Source organism: Lepidochelys kempii, chromosome 3, assembly GCF_965140285.1.
Source record: "Lepidochelys kempii isolate rLepKem1 chromosome 3, rLepKem1.hap1, whole genome shotgun sequence".
NCBI lineage: Eukaryota > Metazoa > Chordata > Testudines > Cheloniidae > Lepidochelys > Lepidochelys kempii.
The window spans coordinates 46,328,967-46,348,680 of record NC_136382.1 but is presented as its reverse complement, the minus strand read 5'-3'; the positions used below and the strand labels follow the sequence as shown (position 1 = coordinate 46,348,680).

Below are 19,714 nucleotides of genomic sequence, written 5' to 3'. Positions count from 1 at the left end.
TCTCTGTGACGCGGTCTCCAGGGTACAACCTGAACTATGGGACCACTGAGCCCTCTGTCCCACCAACCTGGGCTTCCTTCCACACGGTGTTGCTGTGACAAGCTGCAAACCTCTGGTAGGCACTGCTTTTATACAGACATTCACAGGCAGGGACGCACCTAGCTGAGTTACATGAATGCTTCTCCCAGCCACTTATGAACTAACAATAGAGAGGCTTCAGCCAATTCCCCCCAGCTCCCCTGAGTTGTACCGTCCTCCCCTGGTCAGAAGCCTGACCAATATACATTTATAACCCAGTCAGCCCCCCCTCAATATGGAGAGGACAGGCACCACTTTTTGTTCCTGAGCTGAGGTTTCCCAAGCACTTCAAGCAAAATACACTGTTTTAGGTAAAACATAAAACAGGTTTATTAACTACAGAAAGATGGATTTTAAGTGATTATAAGTGGTAGGCATGACGGACAGAGATGGTTACCAAAGCAAATAAAAATAAGCGCACAATCTAAGTTCTGTAAACTAAACAGGATTTGAATCAAGCAGAATGTTCCCTTGATATATAGTACAAGCCGGCTACAGAGCTTCAATACACAGGCTGGAATTCTCCTCCAGCCCAGGACCACCTTCCCCCTTTCAATCTTTGTCCTCCAGACGTATTTCCAGGTGTGGAGTTGTGGGGAGAATGAGGCCAAGTGATTATGTCACTTCCTCTCTTTTATAGTTTCTTCCAGCATGCGGGAAAGAACCTTTGTTTGTGACATAGGGGTCCGTCTCCATTGCTCAAGCATTCTTCATTGTCTATGTGCTATCTCTGAGAAGTCTCCATTGTATATAGTTCCTGGGATGGCCCTTGGGAGTGTGGATTCCCTTTAATGAGCCATCGCCATGTCTGGATCCTTCACTGTTGTACATGAAAGGCTGGTTGTGAGTGTTCCCAACCTCTCAACATATTTCATTAACACACACAGAGCAAAACTTCATCACTTCACATACAATGATAGCACATACGATCCAACAGGATATTAATGTTCAACAGATGAAGACTTTTAAAATGATACCTCACAAGGCATACTTGGTGTAAAACATATCATAATTATATGACAGTGGTGAATATGGGAGTTCCAGGTTGCTGCTTTGAGGCACAGAGTGCCACAATACCCTTGGCCCATGTGCCTGGCAGACACTAGCCCAGGCATGTGGGTTTTGCTGAGTCACAGAGATAAAGCAATCCCCAAGTCACAGTGATCAATCAGTTCCCATTGTGTAGTGTTTGCATAGTTGAGCCATACAGTTGATTAATGGGAGGTCAATATTTACCTGCGGAGGGATCCTTTGTTCGTCAGTAGCAAATTTACAGCAGATTTCCCATGATCGCTCGCCCATCCCAACTTCAACAAGAAGTTTACAATCCAAACAGACGCCTCCAAGGTGAGCCTGGGTGAGATGCTATCCCTAGACATCAATGGAGAAGAAGTTGTTTCTGCAAGAAACTGCCTGCTTGCTCCCTGAGAAGTGGGCCCTAGCAGTGAAATGGGCAATGGATGCTTTAAAGTACTACTTGTGCGGGAATGCCTTTCAGCTAGTGACTATCTGCTGCTACAGAGGCTGAACACCATGAAAGAACACCAACCCCGGGATTATGTGGTGGTACCTCTCCCTGCAGCTGTATAGCTCTGAAATCCTTCACTTGCTAGGGAAGGATCACAAAAATGCAGATTTTTTTCCTTGAGAGACGGGGTTGCAAGAAACATAGAACCGCTTTCCAGCCCTGGTTCTGAAGAAGGAGACTGTGTGATGGAGTGTATAAATCACTCACTGGACAGAAGGGGATTAAGGAGCAACTGTGGGTTCAGGAGGCCCTGCCCTCCGCCTATGCCAAGCATGCTTGGGACGGAGGCAGTGTTTAAAAGGCAGCCAGACAGCTCAGTAGGCGCTGGCAGGCCAAGGAGAAGGATGTGCTCAGGAGGCTCCAGGGGAGACGTGGCTGGATCCTGCAACAAGCCAGGGAATGGGGGGAGCCACAGCCCTCAGACTGGGACCATGGCAGGGAGCCCAGAAGGCAGCACTCCCCAGGGATGGCCAGCAGCTGGTTGGGATGCAAAGGAAGGGAGTTGACTTGATGCTGACGCAAGGCACTGCAGAGTGAGCGAAGCCGAACCAGCCTCTCAGAGCCCTGAGTCAGAACCCGGTGGAGTGGCAGGACTGAAGTTCTCCTAGCCCACCCAAGAACTGTGCCTACTAGCTGGGGTTGCTGCCAGAGACTAACCATTGAGTGTAGCTGTCACCGTGGGCCCTAACCACTAGACGGGAAATGCTGCCTCCCGCCCAGAAAGGGTAATACTGAAAACACGAAGAATGATGCTTTCCACAAATAGCTGTCCCAATCCATCATTAATTTTTTTTCGGACTTTTAGGGTTGTGGATTAGCCAAGTGTGTATTAGGAAGTTTTTGATGCAGGTGGCAAGTCAGAAAGCAGCCAGAGCCAACTGATTTAATTTGTTTAACAGTGGGCATTTCCTTTACCTATTGGACAAACTTGGATGTACCTCCCAGTAGGTGGAGCTACAAAACCTTACAACTCAAAGGCACTGTTTCTTATTCAAGAAGAGTTTGGATTGGATCAGGAGTCACAGAGGTTAGTACTGAGTTTTAGAAATGTAAATGTACAGGGAGTTGACCAAACTGTTTGAAAGTAACTTCAGTGAATGGGTCTAATGGATTAAATATTAATAGAATTGTTGTGCTAACTTTCCATACGATAAGGCTGATGTGCATTAAAGTAGTTCGGGTGCTGTTCAACTGCTTGCTGTAGCACAGGGAGAAAAGGGGAATCCAGACGTCAGAAGGGTTAAGAGGAGAAAGGAAAAAAATAATGATTTCAGGGAGGATCAAGACATGGCATTTCTGAAGGTCATGGGCATTTCTGGGCATTTGTTCCTAACACCATTTCAGCTCCATTGTTGCCATGGCATTAACTATTATGGGAGAGCTAGCATAGAGTAGGTGCTGCCAGCATTTTTTTTCCATCGAATCAGGTAGACCTGCTCTCAGCAGAGTGAGATGACACAGTGCTAAAAACGCTGGTGATTACCTATAGCTCTATCTACACTAGCGCTCACACTGTTGCTCCTGCTGGTGGAGCCTGAACTGGTGTTAGCCATGATAGAAACATAGGGCTAGAAGGGACCTCAAGAGCTCATCTAGTCCATCCTCCACCCTGCCATGAGGCAGGATTAAGAATGCCTAGGCCATCCCTGACAGGTGTTTGTCTAACCTGTTCTTAAAAACCTCCAAGGCCAGGGATTCCTCAACCTCCCTGTTCCAGCTCTTAATTATCCTCAGATATTCGGAAAAAATGTCTACATTTCCTTTGCTGCAAATTAAATTGATTACTTCTTCAGTGCTGGACATTTTTCTGAAAAGAGAAGCTAGCATGGATACAGTTTGGAAGCACAAGCTGAGGGAGGGGAAGGAGCAAGGGGGAGAGGCAGCAATAACAGGAATGCAAACTTGGAATGAAGAAAGTTTTTTCACTGGACTCTCCTTGCTACTGTACAAGCTGGCTGACAGAGCAGAGGAGGTAAGGAGATAATCTAAAATGATCAAATAAAAAAGAGCTGAACTCCTCCATAACAAATACCATAATACCTTCCTGAGGACACAGGAGGCAGCTGGGACTTGTGAAACAGATCTTTTAATTTAATGCAGAAGTAGGACAATACCATTTTGCTTTAGACTTTCTTTTCTGCAACTACAACAAAATGGCTACTAGAGAAAATGTGTCTAAGGAGGGTATCTTCTGAGTCTTTACTGTCTGAAGTTCCTTTAGTTATAAAACAGGGAAAAGTCTAGCTTGCTGATAGCTGAAGGTTTACCAAAGTATACAGCACACACCACAGCTTTCTGGTTAGAATAAAGCATTTTGTGTGGGACTTTTTCTGCAAATTTATTCTGGTCATTCTCTGAGGTGTGGCAACATGCTAAAGTACACTATGTTTATATAACATGCTGCAAGTATCTGAGACATCTTGAGGTGAAGGCAAAATTATTAGAGAAAATGCTGAAGAAACAGTGTTCTATTTATAGTATTTTAATTTCCTCCTCACTACTACACTTAATGAAAACACAGGGTCAAACCCTTAGTTGGTACAAATCATTATCATTCCCTTGACTTCACTGGTTGAGGATCGGTCCCACTGTTCTGATTTTTGTTACATGTAAGAGTTTTACACTTCATAAGTATTTACAGAAATGTGTTACCAATAGAAGTGATGAAAAATATCATAATAACTTAATGAGCACTCGACATAACTAATTATACTAATATGCACTAGCATGCTGTTACATGCATGTTCTATTTTTAAATGGCACTTACTGGGAGATAATGTGGTCCAGTGGTTGGACCCTGGATTAGGAATCAGGAGACTGTTGTTTTTATATATATATATATATATATATATTAAGATAAATTCATGGAGGATCAGTCCATCAGTGAGTATTAGCCAAGATGGTTAGGGATGCAACCCCATGCTCTGGGTGTCCCTAGCCTCTGCTTGCCAGAAGCTAGGACTGGGTAACAGGGGATGGATCACTCCCTGATTGCCTGTTCTGTTCCTTTCCCTCTGAAGCACCTGGTATTGACCACTGTTGGAAGATAGGATACAAGGTTAGATGGACCATTGGTCAGATCCATTATGGCCATTCTTATATGCCTATGCCATTGATTTACTGGGTGGTCTTGGGCAAGGTCCATACATACCTCAGTTCCCCTCTACGTAAAAGAGTCATAATGATATTTGGTGTCATCTGTACAGTATTTTGAGAGTTTCTCAGTCATAAAGCACTCTACTAATTAGTACTGAAATAAATTGGGCTTTAAAATAGTCACAGAGTTACATTTTAGTTGTTTTAATGCAAGGGTTCTCAAACTTTTCAGTGTGCACCATATGTTACCGGGGCGTGTTGCATGCACACATACACACCCTTCCCATTTGTAATTGCATAACATTCCAGGTGCAAGGACAGCAATTGCTTGCATGAAAAAGTTATACTAGAAAGGTATTTCATGCGTATTTAATGTTATCACCTGGATTAGCAGGTGGAAACAAGGAGAGTTAGCATCCTGTAACCACAGACTGCAGTTTGAGAGCAGCTGTTTGAATGACTTACAGATAACTATCACCACAGGTGGCAAATTCATAAAAAAGTGAGGCTTTCAAATACCATGGATAACATTTCATCTGTTTTTTAAAATAAAGGTCAGATTATCAAAGGCGCTGAGCAGCAAAACAACTCCCACTAACTGATTAATGACACAGTAAATTGTCCTTTGAGATTAGGAGCTAAAAGAAGATTGAAGGTCAAGCAAGTTCCACTATGGCACTTTCAGAGCAGCTTCTCTGATCGTCAGGCCATTAATGTTTATATTTATACTCTTTGGAATCACCTTTCTTTCCCCTCAACCTATAGTAAATCCTTTCTGCTGGTGGATATTCTAGTTTGCAAAAAGAACATATAGGTTCCTTCCCAGAGTCCAGCATTGCAACAGCTTCTAATCCCATTGCGTAACTTATTCAGTTTGCTCTTTAGTCTAGTCTCCTGGGACAAATATTTCATGTTTCATTGCTTAATCTGAACTTCAGTTTTAGTCACTTCCTTTTGTTGACTTTAAAACAACAGTGTTGACATTCAGCTCATTGCACAGGTGTTTTGTATGATTAGGATCTTTTAGCAGAACTCTTCAGAGCTGTTAGGGAATGAATAAAACTGAATCCAGTGGTCCTCATAGAGCCCTTACCCACTTCTGATTTGGGATTGGACAAAATCTTACAAGGCTACGTTCCTGATATTGGTCCCAAATGGCAAAAATCTCACAAAAAGCAGTTGATCTCATGGCATTTCAGTCCATTTAAATGAGTTTCTCTCCATGAGACAACAGGAGCAGCAATAGGGCAGGGAGCTAGCCAGCCAGCTTCCCTTTGGGGTGGGTGGAGGCGACAACCAACACAGGGAAAGAGAGAAGGGAACAGAAAAAAGAAGGAAGGGTTCCCTAACCTGAGATGTTATAGGCCTTTATTTCAGCATCTATGGTAATGCAACGCCCTCCCCACAATATTACCAGGTGCTTTTCTAAGCCTGTGGTTCTAGCATTTAGCTACAAATCCCTCCATCAGTGAGTGCCTTTCTGAGCCTTTTGGTCCAGCATTGAGAGAGAAGAATTCCAGCATTCTGAGAAAAGCTACTGCTCCTGTCTGGTCCTCAGTGTTTTGTTTGTTTGTTTTATAGCCAGCATTATTATTATATTTTATTTATATAATTGCAGCAAGTAGGAGCCCTAGTGACAGGTGCTTGGGAAATGCAGATATATTAAATACAATGAGCAGGGAGACTTGAGAATGCAGTGCTGACTTCCTGAGTCACAGACACTGATCTCTCTTGTGTTGATTCTTTGAAATCTTTTCCTTTATTTAATTTAACAGGAAGCCAGACACTTGGAAGCATGGCTGGGAAACCTAAACTGTACTATTTCAATGGAAGAGGCCGAATGGAAACGATACGGTGGCTGTTGGCAGCAGCTGGAGTTGAGGTTCGTTTCTATTTTATAGAAAGAAACCAAATTAAAGAAACCAAGTTGGCAATGCATAATTTGGTGGAAATGACTGTTCCATATTACAAATGTGACCATTTTAAGTCATTAGTTCAGAACTCATTGCCCATAGAATCATAGGACTGGAAGGAACCTCAAGAGGTCATCTAATCCAGTCCCCTGCACTCATGGCAGGACTAAGTATTATCTACACCATTCCTGACAGGTGTTTGTTTGTTTAACCTAGTCTTAAAAATCTCCAATGATGGAGATTCCACAACCTCCCTAGGCAATTTATTCCAGTGCTTAAATACCCTAATAGGAACTTTTTCCTAATGTCCAACCTAAACCTCCCTTGCTGCAATTTAAGCCCATTGCTCCTTGTCCTATCCTCAGAGGTTAAGAAGAACAATTTTTTCTCCCTCCTCTTTGTAACAACCTTTTATGTACTTGAAAATGATCATCAGATTCATGTCCCCTCTCAGTCTTCTCTTTTCCAGACTAAACAAACCCAGTTTTTTCAATCTTCTCTCATAGGTCATGTTTTCTAGACCTTTAATCATTTTTGTTGCTCTTCTCTGGACTTTCTCCAATTTGTCCACATCTTTCCCGAAATGCAGTGCCCAGAACTGGAGGTATACAAGTGACTATACAGCCAGCATGTAAACTTATGACTAGATGTGTGATCATGTCTCCCTTTACTTGCTTTCCCTGGTGACAATGAGACATAATTACAGTTAATGGAGCTGCTCCATTAGGTCAAATAGTAGGGCCCAGGTGCTATACTTACTGACGACCACTGTAGTCAGCGTTTTATATGTCCCCCTCTGTTCCCAGTCCACAGAGGACATGAGTCTTTTCACAGCTTTCACAGCTTCACCTGTAGAGCCTGACCCTTTACCTCAAGCTATAGAGATGCATGCTTCCAATTCTGAAAGTCCCCATTTCAGTGCCTGATATTGGCCAAGATGGAGACCATATGCCTATCATTGTGGGGCTGGGGCTCTATGCCCGACAGGATACTAATATTAGTAAGTATCTTGTGAAACTAATTGCTTTCCATGTTACCTCTGGAAGACATGCCGCAGGGCTGCTCTGACATGCCAGTTGGCAGTCAGCCAGGAAGCCTCTGGGGATTCTTGCTGCTGCACAACCCTTTCTCTTCCCTTGCCGTGTGTTGTGGCAAAAAAGTCACAGAATAGCCCAACAGCTACTGTGTGTGCTCTCCCTCCTCCCGCATGCTTGGCTCTGCTTTCAGCCCACCACGGGGAGCTTAGACACCCCAGTCATTGCCTGTCATGAGTGCAAGAACATTGTGGCTGCCTCTTGCACAGAAGAGAGTTTGTTTTGCTCTCTGTTCACTTTGCACACCTGGGAAGGGATAGTCACAATCTAACACAGGCTCCTATACAAAATTTTAATTAAGCGTAAAGGGAGAACGGGACAGAGGCAGGATTTTATCTAAATACAGAATATTTTAAAGTCTTCAGCTGCTTTTTACGTGAAAAATTCTAAAAGCAAATACTCTATTAATCATTATTTTCTCAAGTGATTCCTAACCTAACACATGCAGTAACAATGAGACTCTTTTTCTCTCTTTTTTTACCCATTTGTTTTCCAGTTTGAAGAACAATTCTGTGAAACGAGGGAAGATCTTTTAAAGTTACGGCAGGGTGAGGTTTTTTTTTTTTTTTTTTTTAATTAGAACTGTTTGTGGATCCTAATGTGAAATTCTTGAAAATGTAATTGTCTTTTAAAAAGAAAAATCTGGACTGGTTCATGAACATGGTGAATCATAATTGACATTGCAGTAAGACCATTTTGTTTCATTCAAATATTGGACACCAACCTCCACTCTATTAAACCAGTTTTATAAGAGTAACATATGTTACTCTATAGTTTGCTTGGTACAGTGTTTTGAGATGGTCAGATTAAAGACATTGTATAAAAAGTTATTATTTTGGAAAGTTCATATGGAGCATGATAAAAGTTTTCTTAGGGGCCAAATCCTTCAGTCTTCCCCTATTGACCTCAGTGGGAACTTTACCTGAGTAAACTACACAATGCACCGTTTGTCCCTTTGAATCACTGTTAAAGGTTTTATTTTGGAGACATTATTGGATTTGCAGCAATTCTAAGAAGTTTATTGTTATAATCTAAGCTATTAGAATGTTTACCCTTTTCCACAAGAAATAGCATTCACATTTTACTGTAAACTTCTTTCACTTCACAGTATAAGATAAAAGACCCTCAACTTAAAAAGAAAATAGCAAGTTAGAGGTTTTCTCAACTCCACGACAATGATAATAGTTTGGGGAGAGAGACTGTAATTTATTTGAGTCATACGTCTCACCTTTCTTTTAAAAGATGGATATCTGCTGTTTCAACAAGTGCCCATGGTGGAAATTGATGGAATGAAGATGGTGCAGACCAGAGCCATTCTCAACTACATAGCAGGGAAACACAGTCTCTACGGGAAGGACCTGAAGGAGAGAGCACTGTACGGTAACAGCACTACCTTTTTCTGATAGCAATAAAAAAATAATTATTCTATGTGCAGTAGAAGGGGGAAAAATCCTGATAAATTATATGATGAGCCAGCACATTTCTGTTTACCTCCAGCCAAGGTCAACAATACTAAGGTCTGGAACAATGTTAAATAACTAGATTAGATTAGAGAGATGCAGAAAAGTACATGTGAGTTCATCTTGATTAGCTCATCAGAGGTCATTGCAGTTTCAAAACCCAGCCAGTCAGATAACAAATGTACTGTAGCTGCAGAGGTTCAGAATTTCTCCTAATATCACTCTCCATTTCCAGGAAGACTGTTGGTCTTGTCTCCCACAGGTGCAAGCAGCACACAGTTCTTGCAAGCTAAGAGCCAAGGAAATCCCTGCCCTTTGTCCCCATGAACTGCATATTTAGGGGAAAGATGCTCGTGCAGATGGAGAACTCTCCCTATGTGTCCCCAAACTCCTCTGATTAATTAGCAAGGGCAAATAAATTGTATTGTTGTATGATGGTCTAGTGGCTATGGATACAAATATCACTTATAGCTAAAGTGATGTCCCAACTTAATTCTTAACGGGAAACATTGTGTGTCATTAATATTAGATCTTGCCCTCTCACTGATTTCACTTAGGTGCCTAAATAAAGATTTGGGTGATTTAGATAGCTATGCTTAACTTTTAGAAGCTAAGTACGAAAATATTTGCCCTGTCTTTAATATAGATGATTCCAACCATCTCTGAAAAAGGAGGTGATGTCTTATATCTATTGGTGTTTTTTGTTTTTTTGTGTGTTTTTTTTTTTAAACAGCAAATACAAATTGGTCAGTGGTAAGCCTCCTGACCCTGGAGTTATTTCACTGCTGGAATCTATATGAATACTAGTTGTTCAAACCAATGTGAACACACTTTGCCTTTCAGGATTGATATGTATGTGGAAGCAACAATGGACCTGAATGAAATTATTATGCATCATCCTCTCCAGCCACCGGAGGCAAAGGCAAAGCATCTTGCCTCAATCATTGAGAAGGCCACAACCAGGTACTTCCCTGTATATGAAAAGGTATGTGACAGCAAGGCAACAATTTACACCCATTGAAGTATTGGTCACTTGATAATATTTCCTGGATCTATGCTAGTAAATGCACATTCAGCCTGTATTGTATGAGAACAGATATATTTGGAGTGCCCATGGAAGAACTAGTTAAGGCAAGTATAAATTTATGAGCTTGCTTGATGGAATTTTCTTAGCCTCATAATGGCAAAGCTGCACAAGAGCCAGGATAATTTTTGTACTCCAAATTTCCAGTGACATCTTTTAGTAAACCCCTTTAAGAGAGACTTTGTTAGATGCCAAGGTAGCATCAGCATCTCTTCTGTGCTAGGTGTCTTCCTGAAGTATTCTTGGCACATGGTGCTGTCTGTACAATGTACGTGCTATATAAAGTACATTACAGTTCTGCTTGTAGCACACCCAGTGTGGGGAGCCAAGTGCTAGTTGGGCTTCAAGAACAGACCTGGCATTGGATAACTATGTAAAGCTTCCAACACCAAGTTCACCCCTTACTGGGGAGAAAGGAGAGAAGGGTGCGAAATGTGCAGGAATAGGTGAAGGTGTCCAATATATTCTACTGTTCACTGAACTGAGAAAGTCGTAGTGGCTTGGGATTCTCTAAGTTTCTTGTGAACCCCCTACAGCTATTTGGAATAACTATCGTGTTGCACGGAGTCTCAGATGTGCTCCATCAGATGTGCCTTGTCTGCACCGCACCATTGATAGTGTTTGGAAACTGCCTTGTGCAAACATTTTAAGATCAATATTCAGTTGTCACCTGTGCACACCTATGGCACGCTATACAGTATTAGTATTAATAACTGTTAAAAGAATGTGTCTTCCCACCTGGTCTATAAAATGTTTGTGGGTTTTTTTTTTTTAAGGATTATGCTTTGTCTGCACTGTCAGTAAAACTATTAGCTGGAATTGCTTAAGGTCACTTATTTCAAATGGTTTCTGAGCCTGGTCACTCTTGCATTGAGGAGGACCATAGAAAGAGACGAGTAAATCCCCTTGCCCAGCCCATTTCAGCTGTGATCATAAGAGCTACAGATTTAAAAAAAACTCCTACTATCAGAGACCATACCTTCCTGTCACACCCACAGCTGTATTAGTTTGAATAAGGCCTACCACAATGGTGAAATTGAGTTTTCTAATTGTTCAAACAATGCTGTATTTTGTATTGCTTCCTTTCAAGGGTAACTCTTACACAGACCTAGATGTGATTTTGAAATGTCAGATTAGGCTTAACTTTATGTATTTATCCAGAGCACAGAATGTCTCATTTATATGCATAAATTCATTGTCTCCTGCCCTGTAGGCTTTGAAAGACCATGGACAGGATTTTCTTGTTGGCAACCGATTCAGCAGGGCAGATGTACAGCTGCTTGAAACCATTCTAATGGCAGAAGAGTGTAAGCCTGATATACTCTCCAAATTCCCTGTTTTACAGGTAAAAGAATTAATATCTCTAACAGGCAATGAAATGTGTAGGGACAGATCCTCATTGAAGTCAATGGAGCTATGTTGCTTTACACAAGCTGATGATCTGGCTCTTAAACATGTACAAGTGTTTCGGATATTGCCTAAATTAAAAACTGTTACTGAACAAATCATGTTATGTAGGATAAGAATATGGGGTCAGATTAATCCCCGAAGCCAACGGAGGTGGGATGAATTTGGTTTGATTTAAATAGCATTGAGATAAAGATACAGAGCACCTGATTCTGCTCTCTGTTATACCACTTTTACACCAGACTAGGTACAAGAACATCTGTGGAGCCACTCTTGATTTATATTGGTGTGAACAAAAGCAGAATCCAGCCCAATCAGTACTTTGCCTTGCATTGAGAAATGAGCCTGATCTAAAACAGTAGATCTGAACCTCTGTGAGCTCTGGAAAAAATTGGATCTAAGTCCAAGCTGTGAAGTTTGGATTTGTCTCTACCTTCCAAAGCCCTCATCTGACAGAAGAGAAACTTTGGTTTTGAATCCCCTCAAACGATAGAGAAAAATTTAGATTTGCAATCCGATCTGAATTTGGTGGATTGCAATATCATAACCATCACCTGGTTCTCTTAGAATCAGAATAGAATAGATAACTAGAAATATGGTAATTCTCCTTCAAAGAAACCAAACAGTATTCAGAGAGTTCCTTAAATGGGCCTGAGATGCCTGCAGGGCTAGATCATCCCAAGGAGTGCCTACTGGCCTACAAATTACTGCGTGCTTCCTTGAATTCTCAATCCTCTGGCACCAACACTGTGCTAACATGGTGCTTAGGAACAGCTCAGATTAAAGGTTCCTAGTACTTCCACTGCATTTCCTTCAACAGCTTTCCTTTGCCAGCTCCAACAACTGCTTCCTCCACTCTCTCATGCAAAGTTGCCATATTTTGGTTGTAAACACAGCCAGGATGGGTCTAAATGCCAACAAAAAAATTGATTGAATTAGATTTTAAAATGTATTAAAACATTTATATTAGGGTTTGTAAAACTTTGTTTTATTAAAAAAAGAATCTAAGTTTTGGGCCTTACCTGTCTGGGGCCACAAGAGCTGGTTGGGAAATGTTTGCAAAACAGTTAGGAATTTCCTTCAAAAAATAAAATATGCTCAATGAGAAGTTTCTATACAAAATTAGTTTTGGTCAAGGAAAATCCCATTTTTTAAAAAAAAATTTTTTTTTTTAAATGGTACTAGAAAATGGTGGAGAAAAAGTTAGTGCACGTTGGGATAGGAGGGAGGAGAGAATCATTTGTTCATCCTTTTTCCAGAGTTGAGGGGAAAAGTTATAATAAGAAGGCAAAAGTGCGGTTTTCTCCACAATGTCAAAATGAAACTGTGACTGGTGCCCCAGGTGGGCCATGCTGAGACTGCTCAATCAGGGCAAAGTGCAAAGAATGGGGCAGACGATCCCCTAAACTGGTGGTTTATTCTAATACTTTGATTCACCAAGCCAGCAACAAAACAGCTTATACAACATCTTACTGGTGACCCAGAAGCCAAAACCCAGTTCTCTTAAAGCAACCCAGCCTTGGGCACCCACCCACACAGCCAAGTCAAATATGATAAGGATTACTTAAAATGTTGTTCATCATAGATAAAGTTCTACCAATCCCAAAGGAGTGGACGCATTACTCACCAGGTCAATGAATATTCCAGATCTTACCCAAATACACACTTACAGCCAATTCTTATTAACTAAGCCAAGATTTTTTTTAAAAAAAGAGACACTAAGTTAAAAGGTCATTATACATAGAGATATGAATAGAGTTTTTAGGTCAGTTTCATAGTAGAGATGTTTCAGAGTAGCAACCGCTGTTGCGGTCCAAATACAAGATAGAACAAGCTTTAAGCAAACAAGCAGGCTGGTCTGCCTGTCAGCTTTCCACCCTCTCTTTTATTTCTCTCCCTCCTCCTGCGCATTACAACAGATAAAAGGAATACACTGACTTTGTTAATATTCTTATTTACCAATATCTATCTACCGCATTCCTTGCTCTCGGGCCTTCAGCCCAGTCCTGGGAGGCTTCCCACGGTTCATGTCATCTGGGCGAGATTCCAAGGTTCATGCCCTTGAGAGGAGCCGTGTGTGCACTGCTCCTACACAACACTCCGAGTGTGCCCTGAATGTTGCCAAGTGTATGAACCCCGCATTAATGCTACAAACCACGTTAGTCTGTATCCGCAGAAAGAACAGGAGTACTTGTGGCACCTTAGAGACTAACAATTTTATTTGAGCATAAGCTTTCGTGGGCTACAGCCCACTTCATCAGATGAATGCAGTGGAAAATACAGTAGGATGATTTTATATACACAGAGAACATGAAACAATGGGTGTTACCATACACACTATAATGAGAATGATCAGTTAAGGTGAGCTATTACCAGCAGGAGAGGACAAAAAACCTTTTGTAGTGATGATCAAGATGGGCCATTTCCAACAGTTGACAAGAACATGTGAGGAACAGTAAGGGGAAAAATAAACATGGGGAAATAGTTTTACTTTGTATAATGACACATCCACTCCCAGTCTTTATTTAAGCCTAATTTAATGGTGTCCAGTTTCCAAATTAATTCCAATTCAGCAGTCTCTCATTGGAGTCTGTTTCTGAAGTTTTTTTTGTTGAAGAACTGCGAGTTTTAGGTCTGTAATCGAGTGACCAGAGAGATTGAAGTGTTCTCCGACTGGTTTTTGAATGTTTTAATTCTTGACATCTGATTTGTGTCCATTTATTCTTTTATGTAGAGACTGTCCGGTTTGGTCAATGCCCATGGCAGAGGGGCATTGCTGGCACATGATGGCATATATCACATTGGTAGATGTGCAGGTGAACGAGCCTCTGATAGTGTGGCTGATGTTATTAGGCCCTGGGATGGTGTCCCCTGAATAGATATGTGAGCACAGTTGGCAACGGGCTTTGTTGCAAGGATAGGTTCCTGGGTTAGTGGTTCTGTTGTGTGGTATGTGGTTGCTGGTGAGTATTTGCTTCAGGTTGGGGGGCTGTCTGTAAGCAAGGACTGGCCTGTCTTCCAAGATTTGTGAGAGTGTTGGGTCATCCTTCAGGATAGGTTGTAGATCCTTGATAATGCGTTGGAGGGTTTTAGTTGGGGGCTGAAGGTGACGGCTAGTGGCATTCTGTTATTTTCTTTGTTAGGCCTGTCCTGTAGTAGGTGACTTCTGGGAACTCTTCTGGCTCCATCAATCTATTTCTTCACTTCCGCAGGTGGGTATTGTAGTTGTAAGAATGCTTGATAGAGATCTTGTAGGTGTTTGTCTCTGTCTGAAGGGTTGGAGCAAATGTGGTTGTATCGTAGAGCTTGGCTGTAGACAATGGATCGTGTGGTGTGGTCAGGGTGAAAGCTGGAGGCATGTAGGTAGGAATAGCGGTCAGTAGGTTTCCGGTATAGGGTGGTGTTTATGTGACCATCGTTTATTAGCACTGTAGTGTCCAGGAAGTGGATCTCTTGTGTGGACTGGACCAGGCTGAGGTTGATGGTGGGATGGAAATTGTTGAAATCATGGTGGAATTCCTCAAGAGCTTCTTTTGCATGGGTCCAGATGATGAAGATGTCATCAATATAGCGCAAATAGAGTAGGGGCATTAGGGGACGAGAGCTGTGGAAGCATTGTTCTAAGTCAGCCATAAAAATGTTGGCATACTGTGGGGCCACGCGGGTACCCATAGCAGTGCCACTGATTTGAAGGTATACATTGTCCCCAAATGTGAAATAGTTATGGGTGAGGACAAAGTCACAAAGTTCAGCCACCAGGTTTCCCGTGACATTATTGGGGATACTGTTCCTGACAGCTTGTAGTCCATCTTTGTATGGAATGTTGGTGTAGAGGGCTTCTACACCCATAGTGGCTAGGACGGTATTATCAGGAAGATCACCGATGGATTTTAGTTTCTTCAGGAAGTCAGTGGTGTCTCGATGATAGCTGGGAGTGCTGGTAGCATAGGGCCTGAGGAGGGAGTCTACATAGCCAGACAATCCTGCTGTCAAGGTGCCAATGCCTGAGATGATAGGGCGTCCAGGATTTCTAGGTTTATGGATCTTGGGTAGCAGATAAAATACCCCTGCTCGGGGTTCTAGGAGTGTGTCCGTGCGGATTTGCTCTTGTGCTTTTTCAGGGAGTTTCTTGAGCAAGTGCTGTAGTTTCTTTTGGTAACCCTCAGAGGGTAATGGCTCATGGACTGTGGTGTTGAAGAGCTGCCTAGCAGCCTCTTGTTCATATTCTGACCTATTCATGACGACGACAGCACCTCCTTTTGTCAGCCTTTTGATTATGATGTCAGAGTTGTTTCTGAGGCTGTGGATGGCATTGTGTTCTGCATGGCTGAGGTTATGGGGCAAGTGATGCTGCTTTTCCACAACTTCAGCCCATGCACGTCAGCAGAAGCACTCTATGTAGAAGTCCAGTCTGTTGTTTCAACCTTCAGGAGGAGTCCACCCAGAATCCTTCTTGTAGTGTTGGCAGGAAGGTCTCTGTGGGTTAGTATGCTATTCAGAGGTGTGTTGGAAGACGGAGATGTCGAAAATAGGATTCTAGGTCACCACAGAACTGTATCATGTTCGTGGGGATTGAGGAGCAGAAGGAGAGGTCCCGAGATAGGACAGATTCTTCTGCTGGGCTAAGAGTATAGCTGGACAGATTAACAATATTGCTGGGTGGGTTAAGGGAACCACTGTTGTGACCCCTTGTGGCATGTAGTAGTTTAGATGGGTTAGTGTCCTTTTTCTTTTGTAAAGAAGCAAAGTGTGTGTTTAGTAAAGTCCAGCCATGAAGAAGTTTGTGTGGAAGGTTGTTTTTTTTTTATGAGAGTATCCAGTTTTGAGAGCTCATTCTTAATATTTCCCTGTTTGCTGTATAGGATGTTGTCAAGGTTCCTTCCCCACTCTGAACTCTGGGGTACAGATGTGGGGACCTGCATGGAAAAACCCCCTACACTTATTTTTACCAGCTTAGGTTAAAAATTCCCCAAGGTACAAACTATTTTACCTTTTGTCCCTGGACTTTATTGCTGCCACCACCAAGCATCTAACAAATATAACAGGGAAAGAGCCCACTTGAAAAGTCTTTCCCCTCAAAATCCCCCCAAGCCCTACACCCCCTTTCCTGGGGAAGGCTTGATAAAAATCCTCACCAATTTGCATAGGTGAACACAGACCCAAACCTTTGGATCTTAAGAACAATGAAAAAGCAATCAGGTTCTTAGAAGAAGAATTTTAATTGAAGAAAAAGTAAAAGAATCACCTCTGTAAAATCAGGATGGTAAATACATTACAGGGTAATCAGATTCAAAACCTAGAGAATCCCTCTGGGCAAAACCTTAAGTTACAAAAAGACACAAAAATAAGGAATGTACATTCCATTCAGCACAGCTTATTTTATCAGCCATTTAAACAAAACAGAATCTAATGCATATCTAACTAGATTGCTTATTAACCCTTTACAGGAGTTCTGACCTGCATTCTTGCTCTGGTCCCGGCAAAAGCAACACACACACAGACAGAGAACCCTTTGTTTCTCTCCCTGCCCCTCCAGCTTTGAAAGTATCTTGTCTCCACATTGGTAATTTTTGGTCAGGTGCCAGCGAGGTTGTCTTAGCTTCTTAACCCTTTACACGTGAAAGGGTTTTTTCCTCTGGCCAGGAGGAATTTAAAGGTGTTTGCCCTTCCCTTTATATTTATGACAGATGTTGATCAGGTGGTTCCGCAGTTTCTTTGAGAGTGTGGCACAATATGTCAGCATAGTCTGTGTGGTATGTAGAGTGTAATGGATTTTTTTACCTTCAGTCCTTTTGGTATGATGTCCATCTGTTTGCATTTGGAAAGGAAGATGTCTGTATCTGTACAAGATTTTTTTCATGAAGTTGATGGATTTCCACTCCATATGGCTAAATTCAGTGCCTTGCATAATGACAGGTTTCAGAGTAGCAGCTGTGTTAGTCTGTATCTGCAAAAAGAACAGGAGTACTTGTGGCACCTTAGAGACTAACAAATTTACTTGAGCATAAGCTTTTGTGGGCTACAGCCCGCTTCACTGGATGCATGCAGTGGAAACTACAGTAGGATGATTTTATATACACAGAGAACATGAAACCATGGGTGTTACCATACATTGCAAATAGTTCTTCCAGGATTAGTTCCATAGGTTACAGTCCAATGTCCAATATCTGGGTGATCCAGACCTCAGTCTTACGACTCAAATTTCCCCTGACAAAACTTAAACAGAAACTCAGATACAAGATCAGGGCCATAGATTTCTTTTTATAGTTCTCTGGCAGCCTCTTGACAGCAGGCATTCCTTGGGTGAAGCATTGTACCCTGCACCTGCACAGAGCCTCCCTGTAGTCAATGGGGCTTTGTTGCACAGCTCACTTACAATTCATTGCAGGGTCAGGCCAGAGGATCTCTTTTTAAAAACATGATTAACATATGTCTGGTCCAAGTATCTTTTGCTGTTATTTCTTTGCTGTTAAATGTTGTACTGTTTCTCATTCCAGGCTTTTAAAGCAAGGATAAGCAACATCCCCACAATTAAGAAATTCCTGCAGCCTGGCAGCCAGAAGAAACCACCACTAGATGCAAAATTACTTCCAAAAGTGATGAGCATTTTCAACATTGGCAATGAATGATGGCTTAAAATCATGGCGGCTGTTTTACTGTAGTTGTGTATTAGCTGATAAAACTGCAAAGTGAAGTTAATTCAAAGTGTGAAAATTATAGTGACAAAATCAGTTAACTCAAGCTAGAAATTGTGTGCAAAAATTTCCACAGTAAATCCAAATAACAGCATGAGCACATGAAATGGTTAACTGAATTTTATAGGATGCACAGAGCAAAAGGGGTGATATTAAACCACTAGAATAAAATGAAATAAAACATCTCATTACTCTTGTGGTGTGAGTGCAATTTATTTAATGACTGCTGGGCTTTGATGACACAGATCAGTGCTCCCTACACTGTCTCTTTCTGGTAGCCTACCTTGTTCTCATAAGCCATTTAGGTAGCACAATGGAGTTCAGGAAAGTCCTAGAACACCCTAACTGCAAGGTACAGCACATTCTAATTCCAGAAAAAAATAGGCAGAACAGGTATTCCTTGGCAAAATGGGCATGAGACACATTTGGATACAGAATCAACCTTCCTGATGTGTATTCAGGTCTGGGGTCATGGTTCTGGCCAGTAGTTGTTTTTAACTACCTGTCCCTCTGCAGTTATTGCTTTATTGATGTGTCCCAAATGCTATCTTTTTTAAATGAGCCTCTTTTCAGTGTTGAGTCTGCTGCTGCAACACATATATGCATGTTTTAAGCAGCTAATGTGCTTTTATTGTTAGAAGTTCAGTAGTTCTAACCCTAAGTTTCTGGTTTCTGTTGAGAAAAGAGGTGCTTGATTGAGTGTCAGGTGCTGGGATTCTGCCCAGAGATGTAGAACTCTTCCACTGACTCACACTGATGTTCAGTAAATAATTGATGCCTTTGTACAGTTCAAAAATGAAGTAATGTGAAAAAGCTATAATACAGAAATATTAGCAAGACAAATAAATAAATAAATGTATTTGATACAAACAGTGAATATCTGCAATACCCAATCCTCTTTCAAAGTCATTTAGTAAAGAACTAGTACCTTACATTTGAAGCAGAACAAGTTCAGGGCAATAAAAATCCCATTGACAACCATTTGAGAGTTATTGTCAGATTTTAATATTTATAGAGGGTGGTCCTGCATGGCATTTCCTATTTTAGAAACTAGTTGGCTTCCAACATAAAGATAGGAGGATCAAAGGAATTCTGCAGCAGAGAGTGTGTATTAACGAGAATTCACATACCCGCCAAAAGTTTCTAATCACTAGTGACAACTAATTTCACATCCCTCTTACTGGTTTCAGATTTGTAAGGTGCTCATTGCAGCGTGACTGTTTGTTTGTCAAAAGCTTGTGTTGGAAACCTCTGCCTGAATTGATGAAGAAGACTGAAGATTGAGCAAGGAGTTGTGCCCTTGTTAGCTCTCTGACAGAGCAATGCAATGCTCCTGAATCATGAAGGGGGCTCTCTGGA

At 41.7% G+C, this 19,714-nt stretch overlaps 1 protein-coding gene across 2 annotated transcripts; it reads left to right on the top strand.

Moving 5' to 3' along the window:
• Nucleotides 1-2,530: 2,530 nt before the first annotated feature.
• Nucleotides 2,531-18,551, top strand: LOC140908655 (glutathione S-transferase). Of its 2 annotated transcripts, none has more exons than XM_073336246.2 (7): nucleotides 2,531-2,633; nucleotides 6,478-6,584; nucleotides 8,206-8,257; nucleotides 8,952-9,084; nucleotides 10,013-10,154; nucleotides 11,467-11,598; nucleotides 18,158-18,551. In XM_073336246.2, exons 2-7 carry the CDS (start codon nucleotides 6,498-6,500, stop codon nucleotides 18,287-18,289), a joined length of 678 nt encoding a protein of 225 aa, XP_073192347.1. In that variant the 5' UTR covers nucleotides 2,531-2,633; nucleotides 6,478-6,497; the 3' UTR covers nucleotides 18,290-18,551. The 2 variants fall into 2 exon arrangements, with proteins under 2 accessions (XP_073192347.1, XP_073192348.1); XM_073336247.1 differs by lacking the exon at nucleotides 2,531-2,633 and adding an exon at nucleotides 3,482-3,578.
• Nucleotides 18,552-19,714: the final 1,163 nt, after the last annotated feature.